The sequence below is a fragment of the Vulpes vulpes genome, unplaced genomic scaffold, assembly GCF_048418805.1.
Source record: "Vulpes vulpes isolate BD-2025 unplaced genomic scaffold, VulVul3 u000000682, whole genome shotgun sequence".
Lineage (NCBI taxonomy): Eukaryota > Metazoa > Chordata > Mammalia > Carnivora > Canidae > Vulpes > Vulpes vulpes.
In genome coordinates this window covers 432,096-457,653 of record NW_027325781.1, presented here as the reverse complement: position 1 = coordinate 457,653, position 25,558 = coordinate 432,096, and the positions used below count along the sequence as shown (strand labels likewise).

General features: G+C 41.3%; 1 protein-coding gene across 1 annotated transcript in view; it reads left to right on the top strand.

Moving 5' to 3' along the window:
- The first annotated feature begins 968 nt into the window (after positions 1–968).
- The window catches only part of LOC140597324 (uncharacterized), a 45,487-nt gene continuing 20,897 nt past the window's right edge, over positions 969–25,558 (top strand). The window contains exons 1-3 of the mRNA XM_072745547.1: positions 969–1,030; positions 2,002–2,032; positions 4,085–4,644. Coding sequence (XP_072601648.1) covers positions 969–1,030; positions 2,002–2,032; positions 4,085–4,644 — 653 coding nt within the window. The remainder of the gene's footprint in view (positions 1,031–2,001; positions 2,033–4,084; positions 4,645–25,558) is intronic.

Genomic DNA, 25,558 nt, shown 5'->3' with positions numbered 1-25,558 from the left:
CCTGGAATAATATCTTACTTGATTATGGTGAATGATTTTTTAATGTACTGTTGGATTCTGTTTGCTAATATTTTGTTAAGGATTTTTGCATCTATATTCATCAGAAACAATGAATTGCCTGTAGTTCTCTTTCTTTTTCTTTCTCTTTCTTTTCTTTCTTTCTTTCTTTCTTTCTTTCTTTCTTTCTTTCTTTCTTTCTTTCTTCTTTCTTTCTTTCTTTCTTTCTTTTTTTCTTTTTGGTAGTGTCTTCATCTGGTTTTGGTAGTAGGGTAATACTGGCCTCATAAAATGAACTTGGAAGCTTTTCTTCCTCTCTTTTTTGGAACAGTTTGAGAAGAACAGGTATTAACTCTTTAAATGTTTGATAGAATTTGCCTGTGAAGCCATCTGGCCCTGGGTTTTGATTCAAATGCAGACCTTTTCCCAAAGTCCTTGCTCTTAACCTGTATCATATACCTAGACAAGAAGATGCTGTGGATAGCAGATATAAATGTTGTGAGACAGAAGAATATTCAAGCTTCACCCTTCGCATTCATATCTTCATCCAAGTCCATTATACTTAAATGAAAAGGCCCCATTTCAGATTTGTGAGGATCTTCTGGGGCTTCTTTTACCTATCAGTAAAATTTTCCTACAATGGTGGAGGTTTTTTTTTTGTTTTTGTTTTTTTTATTCAAAAGAAGTTAGAAATGGAAATGATAGAGAATAGTTTTCCCTCTCTGTCTAGACAAATGCATTTCTCTTAACAGCTCTCTTGAATCTTGGTGAAGATAGAGACTCTAGAGCGAGTAAAACTGCTACTCTTCCCAACACCTGCTCTCACTGTATGAGGACTAGGGATAATCAGAGAAGTAGATCTTAATGTGCATCATATGCTTCACTAGACTGGCATTGTTCCAGACAAATAAATTACTTGACTACAGAAGGTGCAGTTATAATGGAATTTCAACTAAGCAATAACAACGATAATGGCAAAAAATAACAATATTAATAACTATGGATTTGTGGGCTTTCTAAATTGTTCAGAAATGTGAGGTCCACAACTGATGTGTCTGCTGTCCAATGCTTGATTTGTGGTATAGATCAAAAACTTTTCCTTGGGTGGCTCAGTTGGTTAAGCATCTGCCTTTGGCTCAGGTCATGATCCCAAGACCGTGGGATGGAGCCCATCAGGCTCTCTGCTCAGTGGGGAACCTATTTCTCAGTCTCCCTGCTTACCACTCCACCAATTTGTGCGCTGTCTCTGTGTCAAATAAGTAAATAAAATCTTTTAAAAACATTTTCCTGGGGGATCCCTGGGTGGTTTTTTTTTGTACAAAATTTTCAGTTTTATTATAAAAATGCCCACACAACAAAGATTGTCATAAGTCATTTCTTGGCTCTACTTGCATTCAGCACTTGCTCTTGAGCAGCTTTCTTTGCTTTTCCCATCTCGACAAGTTCCTTATATCGCTTCATGCAGTCCTTCTTTGTCCTGCCAGGCACTGCTTCTGCTATTTTTTCCCACCTTTCAGGTGTATTTACTGGGTACGTTTTTAAATCCTGTTCCAAAAGCTTCTGTTCTTCTGTTGTCCAAGGGGTGAAATCTGTGCACGGGCCTTCAAATCGTTCTGAAGGTGTCGCATTGTTGGCTTGAGGCACCACTCCATGCTCTTTTTTAAATTTATCAAAAGCCCTTTTGTTTATGTCATCTTTTTGAAGAGGGTCAAGTTTTTGAAGACTCTTTGCTTTGCCAATAACATCTTTGGCAGTTCTCTTGACTCCAGAAGAAGAGTGTATAGTCTTATCATTAGCGATAACTTCCCATCTTGAATTTGTTCCAGCAAGGAAGAGGTTCACAGCTTTAATTAGTAATTGCAAATCATCTTCTGACCAGTTTTTACTGCCATTTCCACTTCCACCAGTTCATTTCTCTGCATTCTTGGATGCTTGTCGCATTCGAGCCTCACCTTCCTCTTTCTCTTTTCTAATCTGCTCATTTATTTCTTCTGTTTTTTCCAGAGCAGCCTTTCTTACTTCCTTTGTAGATGATGTGAGTGTTTCATTCAAACACTGTAAACTTAGGCACTTAGCGCCTGCCTTCTGCCCAGGGCATGATCCTGGAGACCTGGGATGGAGTCCCATGTCGGGCTCCCTGCATGGAGCCTGCTTCTCCCTCTGCCTGTGTCTCTGCTTCTCTCTCTCTCTCTCTCTCTCTCTCTCTCTCTCTCTCTCTCTCTCTGTCTCTCATGAATAAATAAATAAATCTTAAAAAAAACTTTTCCTCGAAAAATCATGTGAAATTTACATACAGGGAAATTCACAGAACACAATTTTTTTATTGTCCATTTGGTCAGGGACTAATTGCCATATTAAAATCACCCTCTGTCAGCTATTTTTTTTTCTAATGTATATTGATTGGTTTCTTATTTAATCAGACTTACACATTTTATTTCCATTGAATATGGAATTCTAATTCCTTACTATTTAACCTTAACTCAAATCTTACCCTCTCTTTTAATAAATTAGGACATACCAATCTTGTAAAATATTATTTCTAATTATCGGTTAGTACATTCCACTCTCTTCTTTCATCTGACAGGTGAGACACACAATCACTCAATCTTCATGCAAAGATATATGACGATGTAATACAGTTTTACAGAATACTGTGTATGTTATTTCTATTACATAATTCATTTTAGTGTTTCCATCCATCAAAATATAGCGTTCATCTGAAACTTCTCTAATAATTCTTTTGCCTCTTATGTACAGAGATAGATAAATGAAGTGACTGTCTTACAACATGTAATAGGTTGACTTATTTGTTTGTATGTGGGGATTTATACAGTGATTTGTCTCCAAAGAGGAAGTGAAATAATTTTTTTAAATGGAAAACATAAAAATTTTAATGTGAAGACTACAGGGAAGGCTTTAATGAAGGAGAAGGCTGACATATTTTCCTGATAATGACAACACAGACATTGTTAAATTTCTTTGCGAGGACAATGAGAAAAAAGTTAGGAGGGTGCTTTTATAAAGTCATTGTTATTATTACTCAAGTCAATGAGCTGTTAAGTACAAGCTTAATTATGACCTATGTTCATCATCTTGATACTTAATAACGCACCAGATGCACTTTCCCTGCTTTGTCAATTGCCTGATCTGGGATCCCTGGGTGCCCAGCGGTTTAGCGCCTGCCTTTGGCCCAGGGATCCTGGAGACCCGGGATCGAATCCCACGTCGGGCTCCAGGTGCATGGAGCCTGCTTCTCCCTCTGCCTGTGTCTCTGCCTCTCTCTCTCTCTCTCTCTCTCTGTGACTATCATGAATAAAAAAAAAAATTGGCTGATCTATCAGTTGACTGAGCATTCCCTGCCAAATGTGACTGTCTTCCATCTCCAGAGGAGATAGCTGGTTTACCCACATCTAGACTTCATCGTTTTCTTCCCAAAATATTTGTTCCCTGAGACAGGTTCCATCGGAAATTAGGTCGGAAATTAGGTCGGAAATTTGATGTTTACTCACCACATCTTAGGTCAGAAGAAACAAATGAAACAATATCTCATCTTGATAAATGATTGAGATAGGGTCAGATGACATACTAATTTTAAAAGTGTGTTAATCCCACCTAAATATAGATGACGAATTAATTTAAACGTGGGCTAACCGGCCTGCTCTGCACTGCATCCAGGTGATGCCTTTGCTCTCAAGTTAACCTGATTGCGCAGAGGTGCCCTTGTTCCCTGACTTCATCCCCAAACCATCAGGATTATTTCAGTTTACCTTCTCCTTTTCCCAGAACATCCTGTTTGGAGTCATGCAAAGGGAGTGTTTGCTGCAAAGAAGCCTAGTTCATAGTTAACATTGTCCTTATCATGGACATACTACGTAGGGGAATGCCTCTGCTGGAGGTCACCCACCAGGACCCACAAACCTGTGGCCCACACCCAGGCTGGCTGGGCTCCAGACAGGTTGATTTGGCTCCTTCCAGACCCAAGCCCAGGGCGCTGGGCGGTCGTGGTTCACCCAGGGTGGGGGCAAAGTGCCCAGGGTAGCAGCACTTCTTATTTTTGGTGGAAACTGCCCCTCGCTCTGGCTTTCAGGACCTGGGGGTGTGCGCACTCATCGCGACAGTCCCTCTCTTAAGTGAGGCACTCCGCGACCCCCCACCCCCAATCACCTCTGCGCGCCCCCCTGCAGCCCTTGCAGCGCCCAGCGCACCCCAATGGCGGCCACTGAGCTTCCTGCAAGCTCCCAGTTGCCTCCGTCGCCGCCTGGGAATCTGGGGCCCCAGGGGACTGCGAGCCCTGGTGTCCGTGGGACACAGGGAGGACGCAGCCGCTGTGCCTGCCCCACCCGCCACCCCTGGGAGCGGGGAGGCCCGGAGAGGCGGGGCGCGGCCAGCAGCTGGCCTGGGGCAGGAGCAGCGCCGCCCACAGCCCGGGCCTGGAGCCCAGCGGAGGGGGAGCGGCGGGGGCAGAGCTCTCCTCCGCGGGGGAGGGCCCCCAGCGGGGGGCACAGCAGCACCAGGCAGCTGCCCGGAGGCCGCGGGGTCCTGGAGCGGGGGTGGGGGGGCAGCTGCAGCGGGAACAGGCCTCCGTGGAAGCGTGGCTGGTGATCACCGGGACTTCACCTTCTCTTACTTTGTTAGGAAAGCCACCAGGTAAGGAGGGGACCCCCGGAGGACGCGCCGGGCGCTGAGTGGCCTGGGGCTCAGCTCGCCCCCTTCCTGAACCTCCCCCCTTCCTTCACCCTTAAAGGAGCTCTGTTCCCAGGCCCTTTGCTTTCCAAGGAGGGCTTTGGTCCCACTGGGCCATAGAGATCTCTACTCCGCGGCAGGTACAGCCCAGACGCCAGGCGTGGGGTTCGATGCAACTTTCTCACAAAGTTAGATGCAACAGTGCACAGGCTGGACCCCCTCCCTCGCCCCGCCCCCCACCCCCTGCCCTGGCATCCCCAGCGCAAGATTGTTCAGACACCCCGCTCAGAGGCCTCCCCCCGCTCTAGCCTCCGGGGCCCCCTAAATCTTAGCGCCCCTCAAACCATGTTGGAGCCCTTCCCTGCAGCTCCTCCGGGAGCACCATTTCCAGCCTGGTCGCAGCGGCTCCGCTCCACCCCAGGCCCCTCGCCGGCCCTCAGGGGGGGCGGGGAAGCCGGCGGGGGAGAGCGCGGGGAGCCCTAAGGCAGCACCATGCCTGAGTCCTCCCGGAGTGAGTGGGGTCGCCTCTGCCCCCGCAGTCCCTCCCGGGCTCCGCGCTTCCTTCCACTCTCTGGCTGCGCCCAGGGCGGCGCTGGGGAGGGCGGCGGCGGCGGAGGGCAGGTGCCCTTTGGGGACCAAACAAGGTACTTCCCGAGCATCCCCCCTCCCACTTCCCTTGGGGGCGCGGGGCTGGGTGCGGGGTGGGGGCGTCGGGGTCAGCCGGGGGCGGGGGTGCTCCCCTGGAAGCGGACTGATAGGGTTCTCTGCCTTCATTCTCTTCGTGTAGTCCTACTTAGGGACCTCAGAAGCGGCTCTTGTTTTTCTGTTTGTTTGTTTTTTCACAAAAGGCTGTTTCTCCTAAAGCTTTGGTGTCCCTGTCATCCCTGTTGGGGTTTGGGGACAGAGCCGACCTCTTCGGGCAACTCTGATCTCCAGGGTTTCGTTACTCCCCGTCCTTGTAAAGTCTTTAAAAAAAGACTTTTTTTTAAAGCTATGGTTATTAAAACGTATGTGTGTATATATTCTTATATACTATCTGTAAGAGTTCATGTTGAGTAAAAGTCAGAAAAGGAAAGTGTAAAATATTTAAAGAGTAGCACAGACCATTAATTGTAAGAGTTAAAAAGCACCAAAAGCTGTCAGTTTAAAGAATATAATCTAAGAGCTTGTGTGTAGTCAGGGGTTCTGGTTTGGGCTGATATTTGGTGGCATTAACTGGGTATTTAAGAGATTACTCAGTTGTTGATTATAAAAATTCCAAATTTCTAAACCCAGCGTGATTCATATGGTTGTGGTAAAAACTTATTGCAGACATTTTCACTTTAGAGCTAGGATTGTTTTTTTAACTAGAAGCTCACATTACTTTGCTTTTTTCCCTTTTGTTACACGCTGTAAGTGTAAAATGAGTCTGTGATTCAGAACCCCATGAAACAGATCGTTCTGTAGAAACATTTAACATTTTTTAAATTTAAAATAAATTTGGATTCACTTAGATTGGGCATCCGTGCCTGTAAACAGGCATGTTGATGGAATATTTCTACCTTATTTGATTTAATTGTTGTCATTTGACATTCATGCGTGCTTTTTTATCCTATCCCCAGACTGAATGATCTGTCCTCACAAGTAGTCCCTGAACAGGATGAAGGTTTCTGGCATTCCTAAATTCTTATTTATATACCTGTGAAGGGGATCCCTGGGTGGCTCAGAGTTCAGTGCCTGCCTTCTGCCCAGGGCATGATCCTGGAGACCTAGAATGGAGTCCCACGTCAGGCTCCCTGCATGGAGCCTGCTTCTCCCTCTGCCTGTGTCTCTGCACACCCCCCCCCCCGGTCATGAGTAAATAAATAAAATTTAAAAAATACCTGTGAAAATTGGTTGACCTTGAAAGGAGTTCTGCTGCTATATTACATTGATTGTTATAACTTATCTTCAAACACAGAGCTAAGCACCTAGTTTAAAGAAAGCTACAAGCTTGGGGCATAGATGCTTTTTAGGAATCGCAGCCTCAAAGGAAAAAAAAAAGGAATCGCAGCCTCTTTATGTGAATTTGAGTGTCAATTGAAGAATTCATAACATAATCTATAGGCAGAAAAATTATTTTGAGACTTGCAAACTACAACGTATGGAAAATCCCACCCTCACTGTTCTACCTGCCTGTGTACATACCCTGTGAACTAAGGGCTCTAATCTTCATGCATTTGCAAATGAAGGCTTCTGGTGCCAGTGCCACTTTAACAGCTCTTCTTCTTGCCATCATACTAAAATAATGTTACCTTTCATTATTTACTAAACTTCTCTGCCAAGGAGGGTGATGTTTTACATCATTTAGTATTGTAGGAGTAGCATGGTTGACTTTTTATTGCTTTGTTTTGTACGAGGCAAAGAGAATATTCAGAATATTTGGCATTTAATGGAAATAGGAATTACTAAGTGAGGACAAGTTTTTATGACCGCTTGGATCAAAGTCCAGAAACAGAAGTCTTACACTTCCGTGTAGCTTTCAGCGATAGACTTTTTATTTGACACTGCAAAACTGTGCTGAATTAGTTCACATTCCTGGTCCTGTGTCTAGGATTTTTTTCACTTCTTTTCTTTTCTTCTCTCTTTCTTTGTTTCTGTCATAATTTTTCTCATCTCTAAAAGCTGTAATATTCTTATTTGCAAAATAGTTCTATTAAAATCAGATGAAATAAATTTAACACCAATAAAAGATAAATGTATTATAAAAAATTCAAATGAAATAAAATCAGATGATAGATATCAAATAAATATTGCCATCCACTTTTTCAAAAGATACTGTTTCTGTGAATATATAGGAATATAATTCCAATTATCAGATAAATGATTTGTGAGGCATATGTTATTAAGTTGTCACTAGTGTTGAAGATAATAAAACTCTATGGTTATTGACTCAGTCTGACTTCGGTCTTATTTATAATAATTTTATGGTGGTAATTCTGATGCGGTGATGACCTTTTCTTTTTGTATGGTTTATAAACAGCGTTCATATAGCCAGCTTTAAGCTGCTCTTTAGTACTCACCTCAAGATGTGCAGTTTTTAGTATTTTGAATATGTTGTGCAACAAAATTTTCTTTTTAGTAATTCCACCTAAATATTTAAAATATCCGAAACTGGCTTTTAAGTTTCAAAGGTAGAATTTGTACCTTCATCCTTATCTGAATACAGAGAAGGTTTCCTAAGGTTTGAAACACAAAATAACTTAGGACTTTGCTTGAACTTCCTACTGCATTTTAAGAATGCTCAAGAAAGATTTCTTCTGTAGTTGAAAAGGCTAAACAGAACTGTTTGGTGTTTATTAGTTTATCCCCCAAACATTTTTCAACCTAATATTTTATTAAACCTGTAACTGTTATGTCGAATTAGATGTGTTCTTTGTTCTCAGAGCTGATTGTAGGATGACAGCCTCTTCCTAGGAGGAAAGTCTTCCATAAGGACCACTGGGCAATTAAACAAATCACTGAGTTGATTGATCGTGGAGGGTTCAAAACGACTAATTTCTGAATTTAGGATGCAGTCTAGTTACTGACTTTGCAGGACTTCCTATGAAATTAGTTTAGCTGGATAGATGCGGATTCAGTTGACCAGTGTTTACAGCTGATTGATGTGGTCGCGGTGATATCTGTTATATCAGGCTCTGAGTAAAAAGCGCCTGTGAGCTACATACCTAGGAATAAAAAATGAAGGAAGGCTTTCCAATATAGGAGTCATTCATTTGATATTTAGCTCTGTAATCTTATTTACCGACTTGGTATTCCCACTTAACTTGAACTATATATATATTTTTTACGATGTAAGTGCTTTATTCATTTTCTCTAACTGGTAGAAATTTACGCTTACTGCCAAGCAAATGTTTAAGGCAGGTAAAGCCAAGTACTCACTTGGCTTAAGTTTTGACACTGCAAAACTGTGCTGAATTAGTTAAGAACTTGAGTTCTTAAGAGTCATTTTGCTAAGTATTCTAAAAACCTTTTAAGAAGCTCTTAAGGATATCTATTTATTTCTCTGGTTTGTAGTTTGTACTGAACATGCTATTTAAAGTGTTATGTGCCATTGGTAGCTTCTGTTTTCCTCGAGACTTTTCCTCTGATTCTGAATTGTAAAGTCAACCTTTTGGAAATTACATTTTCTGAATAATTTTATTAAAACTAAACTTGGGACTGAAAAGATACTCTTCTAGTATCATATCTCTAGTGATAACTATAAAAAATAGCCATCCTTATTTCTGCTCTCTGTACATATACCGAGGTATAAGAAAAGATCCGGATCTCTTAAGCTGATGAAATAATTAAAACACACACACACACACACACACACACACACACAGAATTTTTGCACTTTAGAGTTAGAGAGGATCATGAAATCCGGTGTTTCTCAGACTTAAGTAGTGTTCCCCTGCTAAAGACAGTCTTATTCATCTCTAGCATATTAGAAAGCATTTGGTCATAAGTAACATAAACCCTACTTGGATGCATATAAAATTGACTTACATGATTAAGTGCCTGGAGATTGGTTTGGTTATGAAATTGAGCTGATCAAATACCCGTCAAGATTCTGTTTGTCTGTATGTCTGTTTAATCTGTTTGTCCTTCCTTCAGTCTATCCATTCACCTCTTCTTCCTTCTTTCTTTCCTTCTGTCCATCTACCCTTCCAGTTTTTGGTCTTATGCTGTGTTGGCTTTATTCTGTACATTTTCTTTATAGGCTGGAAGCCTTTTTGGTGCAACTTTCGGTGGCTCTTAATATTCTGAAACTAGAGAAATACCTTGTTATTTGTGTCAGTCCTCTCAAAATTACTCTGGCCCTGCTTGGGTCATGTGCCAGCTCTGGACCAATCACTGTGTCCAGAAGAATAGGTTTATCCAAGGGGTGGATAAGCCACAATCTGAAATGCCTTTGGGGGAGAGGGAATTTCCTAAAAGAAAGCGATGTAGACACAGCAAGAAGTTCCAGATACCTACCATCTAGTGCCGGGCTTCCTTTTATTTAATGTTAGTTAAACGTGGAATTCTTAAGAGCTGGTATAATGCTGCCATAATTACAGCATTTTTCCAATTGTAATACCGAAATAAATTTGTGAGTTAATTACGAACTAAAATGGTACAACCCCAGCCAGATACAAGTTGACAGCATTTATTAAATCACCCTTTTAGAGTGAATCTGGCCCTGCCTGCCCAGTAAAGGGTCTGCTGAGGTCAGCTCACCTTTGCTACAGTTGCCTTAATGATGATTGACTTCTTCCCCTGGGTCTGCTCAGTCAGGAAGCTTTTATTCCAATAGCACAGCATACCAACTTTGGGTTTTCCTTGGTCTGAAAGCATATTTGCATATCAAGGTGGTCTCTTTTCAAGATTTCCCTTTGTTCTGCGACCACTAAACTGCAGTGTGATTGTGAACACAAATATATACCTGACTGCCAAAATTGCAGGACAGTGCTTGATTCCAAGGTGGTCATCCCAGTATTTTAAAGTATACTTCTTTCACCTTCTTTCTCTCCTCCTCCTCCTCCTCCTCCTCCTCCTCCTCCTCCTCCTCCTTCTTCTTCTTCTTCTTTTTATTATTATTATTATTATTATTATCATCAGTGTGGAAACACAAAATTTAAGACACTTTCATAGAAAAATTACAGATCTCCACAACACACTTGTTTGGGGTCCCTCCAATTGGAGGTGCCCCCAAGTGCCAAACCAGCACAGTCTTTCCCATATCTCAGCTGCAAAACAAATCAGTTTACATATTTACAGCATAGACGTCAGTGACTATGTTTTCTTTCAGAGATAAGTAGGATTTCCTTTAAGGAATATTTTTCACACATGTGTTTGTGAGTGCACGGAAATTTACAGAACACATCTCTTTCAACTCTCAGTCAAGTGTGAATGTAAAACCACATGAAGCAGTTATGCATTTAATTTGTATCGGGTCCCAGTTAGCTTCTCAGATGTTTTCATAGCTGGAGAAAACTTGGAAATACTAGATAACTTCAGGCAGAGCGTTCATGTCCTTTCCATGCCAGATCCAAGAGAACTAATCACTGTAATATCGGAGTAGAGGTTATTTGAGGATATCACTTGGAGGTGCTCCGAATCTCCCCAGCTTCATTTAATAGCCTATTATAGTGTAGTCATCTTTTCTTTATCTAAAGCAGTACTCCTCAAAGGGGATGCTGTGGGGGTACCTAGGTGGTCTAGTTGGTTAAGTGTCCAGCTCTTGATTTTGGCTCTGGTCATGACCTGAGGGTTGTGAGATCAAGCCCCACCTTGGACTCCATCCTGGGCATGGACCCTGCTTAAGATTCTCTCTCTCTCCCTCTCACTTTTTTCCCTCCCCAGCTTCTCTCTCTCCCCCTCTCAAAAAGAAAAGGTGAGGGATGCTATTGGAGTTCGATGGTGGCTTTTTTATGTTGTTTTGAGACACTGTACAACACATTGCAGGATATTTAACATCCCAAGGCCCCAGACACTAATTGCCAGAGTGCCCCCATCATACTGACCCACATTTCCAAATGCCCCCAAGGACATACTATTACGTACATACTACTTGGTTAGAAGCCATTGTTCCAAACTCTTTCATATTGATTTCTACTGATGAATACTGTGTAAGGGCCCCAGATAGGACAAATCTTAGCTTCAAACCCTGGAGCTATGTCTTTCAAAGATTATGACCTTAGGTGCTTCATTTGCCTCCTCTGTAAAATGGGGATAGCATTTACTTTGTAGGGTTCTTACGAAATTTAAAGGAAATAATGTATATTTTCTTCTCTCTCCTAGAATGAATTTCAGTAGTTTACTCTTTTATCTTTATCTTGAGAATCATCAGCACCTTAAATATAATCACAGACAGTCATTGCTTTATTCTGGCAAGTGGGAATTAGAACAAATGAATGGTGATTTTATAGATTTTAAGAGTCCTTATTTTTTACATGAATGTTAATTAATGATTTGAACAGAACCATTTGTGAATTCTGTGAGGTACTGGAAAAGGAAGTGGAAGGGGAGCTCAGACCTCCCAGTGCTGTCCCCAGCATTGGAATTGGCCCAAATTAATAACCCTCAGCTTTAAAGTGAGAGAGGGTAGGGAATCAAAGCAGAGACATTCATTAGTGAGCTTAAAAATCTCTTTCAGGTCTCCTAACTCAGGGAAAAGAACTAGGGGTGGTGGAAGGGAAGGTGGGCGGGGGGTGAAGGTGACTGGGTGACAGACACTCAGGAGGGCACTTGAAAGGATGAGCCCTGGGTGTTATTCTATATGTTGGCAAATTGAACACCAATAAAAAAAAAATTATGAATAAAAAACTCTCTGCTCTAAGCATTCTTTTTTTAGGCTTATTTGAGAGAGCAAGAGAGAGAGCATGCACACAAACAAAAGAATACAAGCAGGGGGAGCTGCAGAAGGAGGAGGGAGAAGCTGACTCTCCCCTGAGCAGGGAGCCTGATGCCCATGGTTCCTTGCTCTATCCCAGGACCCTGAGATCATGACTTGAGCCAGAGGCAGATGCTTAACCGGCTAAGCCACCAGGTGCCCCAGCACTAAGCATTCTTGATTCTCACAGGGAGAGCAGAGTGTCAGATTCTCAGATTCAATAGTTTTCTTCTTTAACTACTTTCCAAATATATGAGTAGTGGATGCAGGTCAAATCATTCAAACAGTGTAACTCAAACTGTAAAATTAGGATTGAAGGGCAGGAAAAATATCTAATGTTATATTTATTTTTGTGAGTTATTTTTGTGGTTTTCCTACAGATCATTTTAGCAGATTTCCGTATAGGTGTTTAACCATCCCTTTCCAGACAAATAATTAGTATAATTTTTGTAATTCTGGTTTTAAAGTGATTAATTCACATGACTTATGGAAAAAAGCACTGGACAGAAAGAAAAAGGGATGACACTTTAATAGTAATCTTCAAAACTTGGGAATATGTTGTGTTTTGTGGATTACTCAGGTCCTGCAACTTTTTAATCTACTTGTCTGAAGCATCCTGCAAATCTCCCCAAATATTACTGCTCAAAAACCTGGTGCATAGCCCTCCTGGAGGCCCAAGCTTCAGCATACTTAGAGAATTTCCTCAATTGAGCCCCTTCGGTAGGAGCTATAACAGACCAACTTTAGTTTCCAAATCTGTATCAGAGTGTTAAAGTATTATGTTATCTAGTACTAAAAACCATTCTGCGATTTAGAATTATGATTATTGTGAAATATTGCAATTGTTTTCATTATAGTTATTTATTTTCTCACATTTGTTGTGAGTTTTATCTTTGATATTTTGAAAAAAGGTCCCCCAAATCTATAACTTATTTCTGCAAAAAAAATTAAGTTTTTGATAGTAATGGGAAAACAAGATATGTTCTTATATTTATTTTTCTCAACTAAATATTCAGCTCTTTATTTTTATACATTATTCAGAAAATTACATCATATATAGTGTAGTTATTATTAGTCTAGGGAGTCTTAATGGTTTTTCAGTACTAAATTGAGAGAAAACAAGCATTGAAAAGACCATTTTATTCCTTTAAGTGTTTCTGTACAGATATTAGTGCTTTTAAAACAGGAGCCTAAGAAGCAGCAGTGGCTAACATCTAGTTGTTCTGTACAAGCCTCTTGAATAATTTTTATTTTTACAAGAAATCACTTTTGAAGGTATACTCCATTTAATAATGTTTGATTAACTGAAAAGTAATATCTATCATGTATTAAAGACTGTATTAGGCATAAGGCTTGTCTGAGACTCTATGCTGTCACATTATATGTCTCATTTCCTTAAATTTTTAAAAAATACTTATTTATTTATTTATTCTACTTTACATTTTGTGGCTTTTTTATTTTCATGTATCTATTTTTTATTGGTGTTTAATTTGCCAACATATAGAATAACACCCACTGCTCACCCCGTCAAGAGCCCACCTCAGTGCCTGTCACTCAGTCACCCCTACCCCCCGCCCACTACCCCTTCCACCACCCCTAGTTCGTTTCCCAGAGTTAGGAGTCTCTCATGTTCTGTCTCCCTTTCAGATATTTCCCAATTATTTTTCTCCTTTTCCCTTTATTCCCTTTCACTATTTTTTATATTCCCCAAATGAATGAGACCATATAATGTTTGTTCTTCTCTGATTGACTAATCTCACTCAGCATAATACCCTCCAGTTCCATCCATGTCGAAGCAAATGGTGGGTATTTGTCGTTTCTAATGGCTGAGTAACATTCCATTGTATACATAGACCACATCTTCTTTATCCATTCATCTTTCAATGGACACTGAGGCTCCATCCACAGTTTGGCTATTGTGGACATTGCTGCTAGAAACATCAGGGTGCAGGTGTCCCGGCGTTTCATTGCATCTGTATCTTTGGGGTAAATCCCCAGCAGTGCAATTGCTGGGTCTAGGGCAGATATATTTTTAACTCTGAGGAACCTCCACACAGTTTTCCAGAGTGGCTGCACCCTGGAATCCCCTATCTGCAGTTCATATTCCCACTAACAGTGCAGGTGGGTTCCCCTTTCTCCGCATCCTCTCCAACATTTGTGGCTTCCTGCTGCGTTAATTTCCCCATTCTCACTGGTGTGAGGTGGTATCTCATTGTGGTTTTGATTTGTATTTCCATGATGGCAAGTGATGCAGAGCATTTTCTCATGTGCGTGTTGGCCATGTCTATGTCTTCTTCTGTGAGATTTCTGTTCATGTCTTTTGCCCATTTCCTGATTGGATTGTTTGTTTCTTTGCTGTTGGGTTTAATAGTTCTTTATAGATCTTGGAAACTAGCCCTTTATCTGAGACGTCATTTGCAAATACCTTCTCCCATTCTGTAGGTTGTCTTTTACTTTTGTTGACTGTATCCTTTGCTGTGCAAAAGCTTCTTATCTTGATCAAGTCCCAATAGTTCATTTTTGCTTGTGTTTCTCTTGCAAAAGAAAAGAAAAGAGAAAGAAGAGAAGAGAAGAGAAGAGAAGAGAAGAGAAGAGAAGAGAAGAAAGAGAAAGAGAATAAAATAAAAGAGAAAAAAAGAAAAGAAAAAAACGGGTGGGGGGTCAGAAACAAATCAAAAAACAAAAAAAACAAGGGGGAGTACCCTCTGATTCTGTGTACTGTAAATCCCTCGACCCCCCCTGGAACTTTCCAGTGCTGCTTGGTGAATAATTTGTTTTTCCCCTGTCCCCCTAGCTGGTCTCCTGGGGGAAGGGCCTGCTGTGCTGATTTTCAGGTGTTAGCACTTGGGGGAACTGCTCAGTCCCCTGCCTGCTGCAAGGCTCAGTGAAAGATGTTTAAACTGTTTATCAGGTGAGGCCACTGTGAGGCTCAGTGGGGGTTGTTTACCCCTTGAGGCCCCAGGAGGAGCAACCAGAGTAGTGGCAGCCAGCTCTCCAGCCCTACAGTCAGCTCCCGCAGTAACTCGGGAGCTCTCAGTCTGCAGGGGCCTGGAGACTCCGGGGCGGGGGCACTCATCTGCTCAGCTTGTGGCAGGAGCCTCCTTGTTGTCCTTGGCCCTCGCGGCTTCTACCTGTCAGCGAAGGAGGCCAGATACTGGGCTGTGTCCCCGGCGCCCTGGGCTCCCAGGCCTGTGCTGTTGGAATCCTGCTCCTGCCACGCAACCCCCTTCACGCGGAGCCGCAGCCGGAGCCCCTCCGAGCTACTCCCCGGTCTAGCCAAGTGCACTGCAGCCCTTTAGGCAGCTCGGCTCTGGGGTGTGGCGTGCTGTCCCCGGGGTGCAGGTGTCTGTTAGTGCCTCTGGGAGCCTGAGGGCATCCCCACCCTCCTGGGTCCTGCTCCAACTTCCTGTGAGCCCCTTTCCATCTGGGAAGATTGGTGAAGCTCCTGCTTCTCCGGGACGGAGCTTTCCTGTCCTGGGGACACCGTCCCCAGCCTTAGCCGGCTCCACATGGGGCCCCTTCCCCTTGGATGCTTTTTGTTTCTTTATTTCTTTTTCCCCGTCCTCCTACCTTGATAGATGCATGAAGTCTTCTCACTGTAGCGTTCCAGCTGTTCTCTCTTTAAATCTCAGGCCAAATTGGTAGATTTTGAGGATTATTTGAAGGTTATCTTGGTAATTTGGTGGGGAGAGGTGACTTGGGAACCCTACTCTTCCACCATCTTGCCCAGAATACTTTTCTGACATTCTTCAGCTACACATATTTAGGGCACTAATTACTTGTAATGAAAAACTGACTTAATTTTTCACATCAACCCTTTTAAGTTATTTAACTTCCTGTGTACTGTATTCTGAATGCTGTTCAGTTAAAGAGACTGCGATCTGTAAAAATATGTGTTTTCTATCTGCTTTTCAATCTGGAGATAGGGGATTCCATGGGTCGGGGTTATTGGATAATACCCCTGGAGAAGATATAAACAGGTAGGCCTCGGTGATATGTGTATACGTGTGTATAAGCCCAAAACAGCAAGAATTTTTAACAGAATCCTTTGAAAAATCACTAGGGGTGGTAAAAGGGGAGGAGCGAGGGGGTGGGGGTGATTGGGTGACGGGCACTGAGGGGGGCACTTGACGGGATGAGCACTGGGTGTTATTTTGTATGTTGGCAAATTCAACACCAATAAAAAATAAATTTATTATTAAAAAAAAAGAATCCTTTGAGAAATCAATAGAAAAAGCCCTGTGCCCTTTGCTGAAAAATTGTAAATCTCTACTGTCCTAGTGACGATCTTTGTTGATTTCTAAAAATGTGTCTCTCTTGGGTTTAAATCTGAGAACGGTGTGCTGTCAGAATTGAATACATGAGCAGACTTTTTTTTTCTTTGTGCTTCTAAGGATATCCTGAGATCTGTTTAATTGGACACTGAAGGCAGAGCATCTGGCCTAACTTCAGTTAAAAACAAAGGAAAAAATGCCTGTAATTTAATATAAACATATGGTGCCATCTGATTCTCCAAAGATATCCCTACCTTAAATATTAGTGCTTAAAACTAGCTTCTTTTTCTTTTCTTTTCCTTCCCCACCTTAGCTACATTTTTTTTTTATGTAACTGGCTTAGGAGGTCTGTGCAAATCAAACAGGGTTTGGGATCGAGATGGTTTTTACTGCAAGATGAGAATATTCACTCATTACAGGCCCCCAGACATGTGGGAGATGATCTTCAGTAGGACAGTAACCAATACACTTCATCTTCATGAAAATTCAAATAAAAGATGATGCTATTTGGAAGACAAGTTTTGACAGGAAAAAATTATATTTTGGCTGCAAAGGTTAGTTAGATGCAGGAAAATGATACTAAGAGGAATATCTTCCTTATTCCTTAGACTTTAAAAATGTTCAATTTATTACCTCAGGGTTTGGTATCAAATTAAAAATAGATAAATGGAGACTTTAATAGTAGCCATCTGTCTGGAGAGTTTTTATTTGGTTTGTCTGGAGAGAGGAAGGATGGCTTAGATTATCTTTGAATGTCTCTTAGATATTTCAAGAGGGGAATGCTGTGGGTAGGGTGGGAAGATACAAATCACATGAGCAGATGATCTTACAGCTTCAGGGAAGTGTTAAGACTGGGAAGGGGAACAAGGCACTTCAGAGTTGGAGGGAACAGGTAGCCTGCAGAGAGGAACTCAGAAGTCATTTGGTTCAGGGTGTTTTGAATAAAATAAATAGTGGTTCTGTTAATGAACAAAAAGAAGTATCTCAGCTATGAATATGTAAGCAACTCTACAGTACACTGCTGTCTATGATCTTGTTGCTATGAGAATATAAGTAATCCTGAATCGATATGTAAAATGGATGTATTGAAAGGGACAGGTTTCATCAGAAGTTTAATATAAAATTAAATGGTGCTTGTCTCCTAAGCTGTGATGTGGTGTGAGATGGTTACAGACAACCAGAGTGAATACATCTAATGGACCGGAAATAAGTCACTAATACTGAATACTTGGACCTGGTTGGAGGCAAAGGGCCTGGGAAAAAGCTGAAATATACAAAGAGCCAACGATGCCCCTGGCCGAGTGTCCTTACTCTAATAAGTCACAGAGAAATCTTTGTTACATTTCACATCTTTGAAGAAAGAATTCCAAATGTCAGACACATCTGATGTATATTGTACTTCCTACTGGGCAGCCAATGTATGACTCAGAGGTAGTTTCTGTGAGTAGTGCTGTCCTCTCCAACGGAGATATGTCCCTGACAGAGCCATTGGGGTTTCCCTACATAAAAAAAAAAAAAGTTGGATTGTGTGGATTCCAACAGTAATGGTGTTCTGGAAGAGAGTGTCTGTTTGTGTAAATGGAGGTCTCAGTCCTTGGATTCCCCAGAAGATTTATGTGGGGATCTGCACTCCAATAAAGATAGCCAGAAAGAATGTAGTAAATGCAAAGCGGTTCGTTAAAGCAAAAAAAGTGCACTTTCAAGGTGGAAGAATAGGCAGGTTCTGAGAGGTGGAACCGGCTCCTAGGTTGTTCTGGAATTGGGTATTACTGGGCCTCTCTGGGCTGGGAGGAGCTGTGATCTGCAGTGAGGTGGTCTCTTAATGGAAGCTGCCTCCAGTCATTTGGGAAACTCCTCCCACAAGTTGGGAGTAAGAGTTTGACCCTCTGAGGTTTGGCAGCCTTCTCCGTGGGGGGGGGGATAGAGTGTTGTACCCATTATGCAAATACATTATAATGAGTCTAGGGGTTACCTTGGGGTAGGGGTGGAAGGGGAGAGAGCATGTTCTACACCTGAGGCATTTGATCTGCCCACCCCAAGGTCTTAGAAACTACAAAGGAGGCCATTGTCTTCCCAGGATTTTTTTTTTAATTTTTATTTATTTATTATAGTCACAGAGATAGAGAGAGAGGCAGAGACATAGGCAGAGGGAGAAGCAGGCTCCATGCACCGGGAGCCTGATGTGGGATTCGATCCCGGGTCTGCAGGATCGCGCCCTGGGCCAAAGGCAGGCGCCAAACCGCTGCGCCACCCAGGCATGCCTCTTCCCAGGATTTTAATGTGTAGCTTATTTATCACCAGCCTTGCCTCTGCTCCTCTCCCCATCATTTCCCTTTAAAGACTGGGGACCGTGCCTTAGGGTGTTCCTTCCACTGCTTCAGTCTCCCTTCTGCAAAACAGTCGCAGATTTTAAAATCTGATTCTAAGAAAATTTTTGTTTCAAGAATCTAATGGCATTGCTGCTCATTCTGCTTCATTTAGCTCTTTGTCAAGGTAAACAGTTTTGTTACTGTAGCTACAGAGGAACCGGGAAAGGAGACTTCATACCCAATTATCTAACGTGACTTATTTAATGCTTTATTCACTGTCCTTAAAGAACAGTGAGTTGATGTCCTCTTTGAGGAGGGGCATGGAGAGTTCTTTCTATGTATCCCAGCAGTCTTTCTGGACACTTCTGACGTTACCCAATGGGCAGTGAGGGGTAAGCAGCAACATAGCACAGTTTTCAAGTGCCTCCCAAAGGAGATCTCAGTATGAGCTTTCCTAGTGAGAAGTTACAAATTCCCATGGCTTCTCACCTAAACATATGAGATATAAATAGTAGGTGTTTATAGTCCTGAGTTCTTCTTTTAGCAGTTACAATATCAAAAATTAAATTTCTGCTTCTCATGGAGGTCTCGCATTTTGTCAGCAAGATTTTTAAATGATTATTGAGGATCCTTTGGCATTTAAGAAAACAGGAATTGTTTGAGACACATGGCAGTGAATGGTATAAAGACAGAACAGGAAAACTGCATTTTTTCTGGACAATATATGCTAAAATCTTGACATATCAGTGTTTGGAGCTCATGTAGCAGATGTTTTGATGTAACAGTCTTTTGGAGGTAACTTGACCTCTGCAGATGGCTTCCTAGTCTGTACATCAGTATGTGGCTGGACCTGTGCAGTTTGTTTGATGTCCCTGCCCCTCATTTTCTTGGTTGCTTCTGTGCCACTCCCGGGGCCTTTCTAATTGCCTTCTATGTGCTGTTCTCTCTGGGTAGGAGCACTCTGTCTCCAGCCCTCCACTGGCCACTGGCCAGTCCCTACCTTCTTTAGAGCTCCTCTCAGGTCAGAGAGGCTGTATCATCTCTTCTGAGATTGCTCAGCTCCCCTCACTCTGCCTCCTTCTGCTCTGCTTGAGTTGTCTTCACAGCTCTTACCTTTCCCTGAAGTGATATCCTATGCTTGTTTGTTCTTAAGTGCTGCAACGATGTCCAGTTCCAGCTGTCTTGTTCACTGAAAGATTCATAGTGCCTTAAGTTGTACCTGGCACATGGTAGGGACTCAGTGAATTATGTCCAGTGAATGCATGATTGTCCAAATGGATCATTGGGAAATTCAGACATTATTAGGCTCGTGGTGCTTTATTTTATTAAATGAAGTTTTGGAGATGTAGAATTTGTTTATCCCCACCCCAAGTCTGCAAAGGTGAATTTATATTCTTATATTTGTGTTACTTGGTATTAGAGATCTGAAGTGCTGATCACTCACTCCTTTCCTCCTCCCCTGGATTCCAATGGAATTTAAACACACAGTGAGTTGGATGGAGATTGATTTTTCCATTATTAAACTGAGCACCGCCTGATAACCTACAGCGTGGGGGCCTTGGAGAAGCTTGAGTTGAAGCAACTTGGTTTCCAGAATGTAAAATGAGCTACCCACTCCTTTGGCAGTTACCTCTCTCCCTCCAACTGAATGTTGAGTGGGTCTGACCAGGAAGCCTTATGGCATGAAACAAAAGACAGAGGGCGCACTGACCTCAACAAGCCATGAGCAGGCCATGAAAAGACAAAATGGAACCTATTTTATTTATCTACTATTTAGAAATGTGAAAATGTGGCTCAGTGGATGTCAGATTCTACTGGTTTCATTGGCAAGTTCTCCTCATATGGAAAAGATTCAGGAAACAGGTGGAGAGTGAAATTGAAAGGATTGCTCCAGCTCTGCCCCCCTCAAGTGGGAACCAAGCAGTATCCCCTTTTCAGTGGGAAAAGGGGGACAGGTTGCAATTATGGTTGTCCCCTGGGTGGTTGCAGTTGCAACACGTCTATTAAAATATACCAACTAACAAATAATTTGAACCAGAAAAGAGCTATCAACTCTGAGAGTTGCTGCAATTGTGAGTCGTCTAGACATCTGCCAAATAAAATAGTAGGTTCTATTTGTACGTATGTTTAAGGGGGAGAATGGATGTTAATCCAGCATCTATTCAACATCTGTCAATAAGAAATGTGTATCCTTATGAGAAAATATCATATCCTACTCTTGATATGTTTAGTATGACTAATACTAACTTCATGTCCAAACTCAGCAGCTTTTTATGTTTCAGGTTCGTGGGAGTAAGGGAGAAGTACTATACATTTTGGATGCTACCAACCCTCGACACTCCAACTGGCTTCGCTTTGTTCATGAGGCACCATCTCAGGAGCAGAAAAACTTGGCTGCCATTCAAGGAAGCTTATTTGCTTCTTATTTGTACTATGTACTGTGAGAGGAATGAACCAATTTATAACTGCACTCCCTATTTTAAATTTATTCCCAATGACCTGCTTCAAATAACAGTAACTAACTCATAAAGCAGAGAAATCTCATGTATTCAGCATATGCAGAAAAGGGTTAAATCTAGTTGTAAATTGACACCAGATCATTCTCTTTATGAGAATTCTTGAGGGAATGAATTACATGCTCTGATAATGTCCTTGGCAGATCTTGTTTTCAAGTACTTTTGATTCATTCAGTGAACATTTATTGATAGTTTCTTTACTTGATGGTTTATTTGGCTCATAGTGCAATATTCTGTGTTATTACTTGGGAAAGGCTTCATGGAGAAATTTTATTTGGGTATATCCTCATGACTAGATTTTGAGCTTCTCGAGGATAGTGTATTAGCCAGTGTTTCCCAGAGAAATAGAACTGATAGGATCTAGATATCTGTCTTTCTGTCTATCTATTTATATATATCTCTATCTATCGAAAGATTCATTCCAGGGAATTGGCTCACGTGGTTATGGAGGCTGGCCAAGTCCAGAATATGCAGAACAAGTGTCCCACTTTGAATCTAGAGGCCACAGGCTGACGTAGAAGAAGCAGTGTCCCACTTTACACACCGTTAGGCTGGAAGAGCAGATATTCTAGTTTGAAGATCATCAAGCAGGAGAATCCTCTTATGTGGAGGAGGATCACCCTGTTGTTCTGTTCAGGTCTTCAACTGATAGGATGAGGCTCACCCACACTGGAGGACAATTTGCATTAGTCAAGTCCATCTATTTAAATGTTAATCGCATGCCAGAACACCCTCACAGAAACACCCAGAATGATGTTTGAACAACTATCTGGTGATCCTGTGGCCCAGTCAAGTTAATACATAAAATTAACCATCCTCAGTAGGAACCGTATTTTATTGAATTCCATATCCCTGTATCCTTGCCTAGTGCTGCACATTACATTGGGCTCTGACAGAAACTGTGAGTTGAACATAGCTGATTCCTCAGCAGAAATTCCGCCAAGATGAGAAAAAGTTAAGCAATAAGTTTTTAGAGGAGTCCTCTAATTAAAACTCCTTTATCAGATGGTTAACAGAATGAAGAAACATTGCAATTCACTGGGAAATTGGTTGATTGCATGTGAAAGCACAGCTCCTGGTACCTAAGCTGCAAAAAAAAAGCAAAGCTATGGTTGGCAGAAGTAAGAGAGAAGGGAAAGAATAAGGAAACTAATATTTTTTTAAGAATTTACCATGTGCGGGCAGGCCCAGTGGCTTAGCGGTTTAGCACTGCTTTCTGCCCAGGGCGTGATCCTGGGGACCCGGGATCAAGACCCATGTCAAACTCCCTGCATGGAGCCTGCTTCTCCGTCTGCCTCTCTCACTCTCTCTCTCTCTCTCTAATAAATAAATTAATAATCTTTAAAAACAAAGAATTTACCATGTTTATTGTTCTAGAAGCTTCATTGTACATCATGTCATTTACTGTGATCCGAAAGACTGTAAATTTAATAATTTGCTGAGAGTTATGCTGATTTCACTCCATTCTGAGTGTAAAGTCCACAGTCAGAAGAGGGAAAATGCACAGAATTAGGTTTTAAAGTAACCAGAAAGGATAGTCATCTAGAATATTCCATTTCCTGATGTTATTAGCTAACCATATTTTCTCCATACAGATAAGCATTGGATAACCAATGTAATTACTGTCTTTTTTTTGTCTGGATAAATGAGAGATGCCTCTTACAAAAGGCTAGATTGGGCTGGAAAATAGAATCTTTTTGGCAGCTGGAGATATTCAAGCCACTTTTTAGGTTATTCAGGATATACGTTGATCCAACCACAAATTTCAACTGATATTTTTAAATGTGCATACATTAATTTTTTCCAAGCATTTTGTATTTTTTATGGCTTCCTGATGCAGTCCTCTTCCAGCACCTCCAGCATGACCTCACAATTTTAATTTACAAACTCAGTTCAAGTGTCTCCTTGTGAATGTTACTGATATCAAAAAGCCTACATGTAGACTCATGGAATTTACTTTAGGCAAACCCACTGTTTTGTGTTCTTTCTTTATTCTGTGTTTTAGAGAATGTTATTCTGTTTAAACTACATTTTTTCCTTATGCTTAAATAGTAACTCTTACCTTTGCTCAGCTGCCTTTTGTTTGTGACCTTTCTTCCTATTGGTGGTTATGTCTGTATCATCGATAACACTCTACGTTTGCCCAGACTCCCAAAGGATTGGCTGCTCAGCTTTGAGTTCCCTTTAACTGTATATTTTGCTTGCAATGATCCCTTTAGGTAATGGAATACTATGTCGGTAAGTTTTTATCTCTACCTTTTACCCACATCACTCCTCTAGGCCCTACTTATGTATTTCTTTATAAGGGAACCACCTGCACGTCTCTCTTGTTTAGTAGCCGGTGTTGCAAAGACTCACACAGTTCTCCCGGTCATTCGGTCATTCAGTGTCGTACCTGTCTTCTGCTATGTCAGGTGCGCTTCCTTCCTTGAAATAGAGTAGGAATCTACAGAAGATGACTGTTGGCAACTTTGATACTCTCAGAAATTATTGTTCGATTTAAGAGGAGGTGAAGTGGGGGTGGGACTGGAAGAGGATTCATAAACTAGAAGATCTGTGAAGTTTCATATTCAAATTAATTAGAATCTGTTCAGAGGCCAGTGTGAGAGCCTTTTGGTGCACAAGTGATGACAGTGTCTTTAATTCCTTTTAACATTATCTTGGCTTTTCCTTAGAGTGGGATCGAGTGCACTCTGTGTTCCTTGCCACAGAGCACAGTATGGATCTTTGTCGCTCCCTTGGCGGAACGTCTGTTTTCCTTGAATGCTAGCTGGAGTAGCAGACTGTTCAGGGTTCAGAATCACATCTGAGCTGGGAGCAGAGGACCCAGCTATAATGGGTCACAAGGCTGACAGTGATGTCAGCCTTCTGATTCGGTGGAATAATCTCCTGAGGGTTGCATTCCAGAAACATCGAGCTGGTAGGAGAAGACCATAATGTTTCCTGCTTAACATTATGAATCACTTACATTCCAAATTGTATCTGAAATTTGGGGTATTCAGGAAATTTCTTGTTTGAGCTGTATGTCCCAGGATTGGAGTAAATGAGAAACATTTGTGGCTATGTGGCTTGCTTGGTGGAAAACATCAATAGTTGGTCCAATTTTTTTGGACAAGGGATTAAGAATTTGAAGTCTGTTTTGGCAGAGAATTGGAACTCCTTTTTGGAGACTTAGTTCACTGGTAGTTTTGCAATTTATTTGATTTTGGAAGATTTGCTTTGGAAATGATGATTTAAATATATGAATTATTGAAGGATCTCATAAGCAAAAAATTCTTCCCACATGCACACATTTCAGAACAATTCATTGAACTGTATGTTCAGACTTCTGAAAAGTATTTCCAACTGAACCAGAAAATTCTAAGTGTGAAAGATGTGGCTTAAAATGAACCAAAAGAATTCTTAGGCTCCATAAAAAATGGGTGATTCTTATGACTAAGTATTAATTTCTTTACACCAAAGGAAAAATGTAATATTGGAAGAAATATTTGACCTACTCAGATTTTACAGGCTTTTAAAAATTTCTGATCTTTTCATAGAAAATTATTTATGTACAGAATTACATCATTTAAAGTCAAGACTTTGAATTCTTGGAATATTTTAGATATAGTGCTACATCTCATGTTCTTAAAGACATAGTTCCAGGCATCCCTTCCTGGGACTTTTTTGCAGCATAATATCAACATAAATGAAAAGGTGGCTTGGTGTTATAAGAAAAAGGAGCATATAGAAAACCTGGGTTTTTGGAACACCTCATGAGGGATGTCAGGTTGTGGGGATGGACTGAATATGTTGAGAGAGCACTAGGTATTGAGCCAAACTTGTGATGTCAACAAAGCTTTGTCCCAATTCTGATGTCAGTTTCGTTTTCCCATTAGCAGGAGAGCTATTTTATTACATATTATTTTCTCTCCTTTCTCTGCTTTGTGCAAGGCTGGGTAGTCTTAGGCAGTTTATCTTGGAGTCTTCTGGTGACACATGATATTTCAAAATGGTCAAGCCAAGAGATCAAATGTGGATTCCTGTGAGAGAAGCAACTTGATTGTTTCTAAAGCACAGACAAGACTTTCTCCATTGTCATGAAGACATTGAGATCCATGGGCTTATTAAATGTTGTTGATGCAGCATTCAGATCGCAGGGGCACCAACCTAGCAACCAAAAAAAAAAAATCAACTGGATTTTTCATTTATACCAAAAATTATAAAGACTTTTCTCTAATTCAGTTTCTTTTCTGTTTTTTAAATCAGATTTATATAAATGTTTTTTTAATAATTTTTCTAGACTCTGTTACAGAATATTAGGGAGCAGCTATCTAATGATTTCTTTAGTAATACCATAATAATATCAGTTAAATATCTTGGAGATCTTTTAATGGATTATTTTATAGTAAAGTACATATT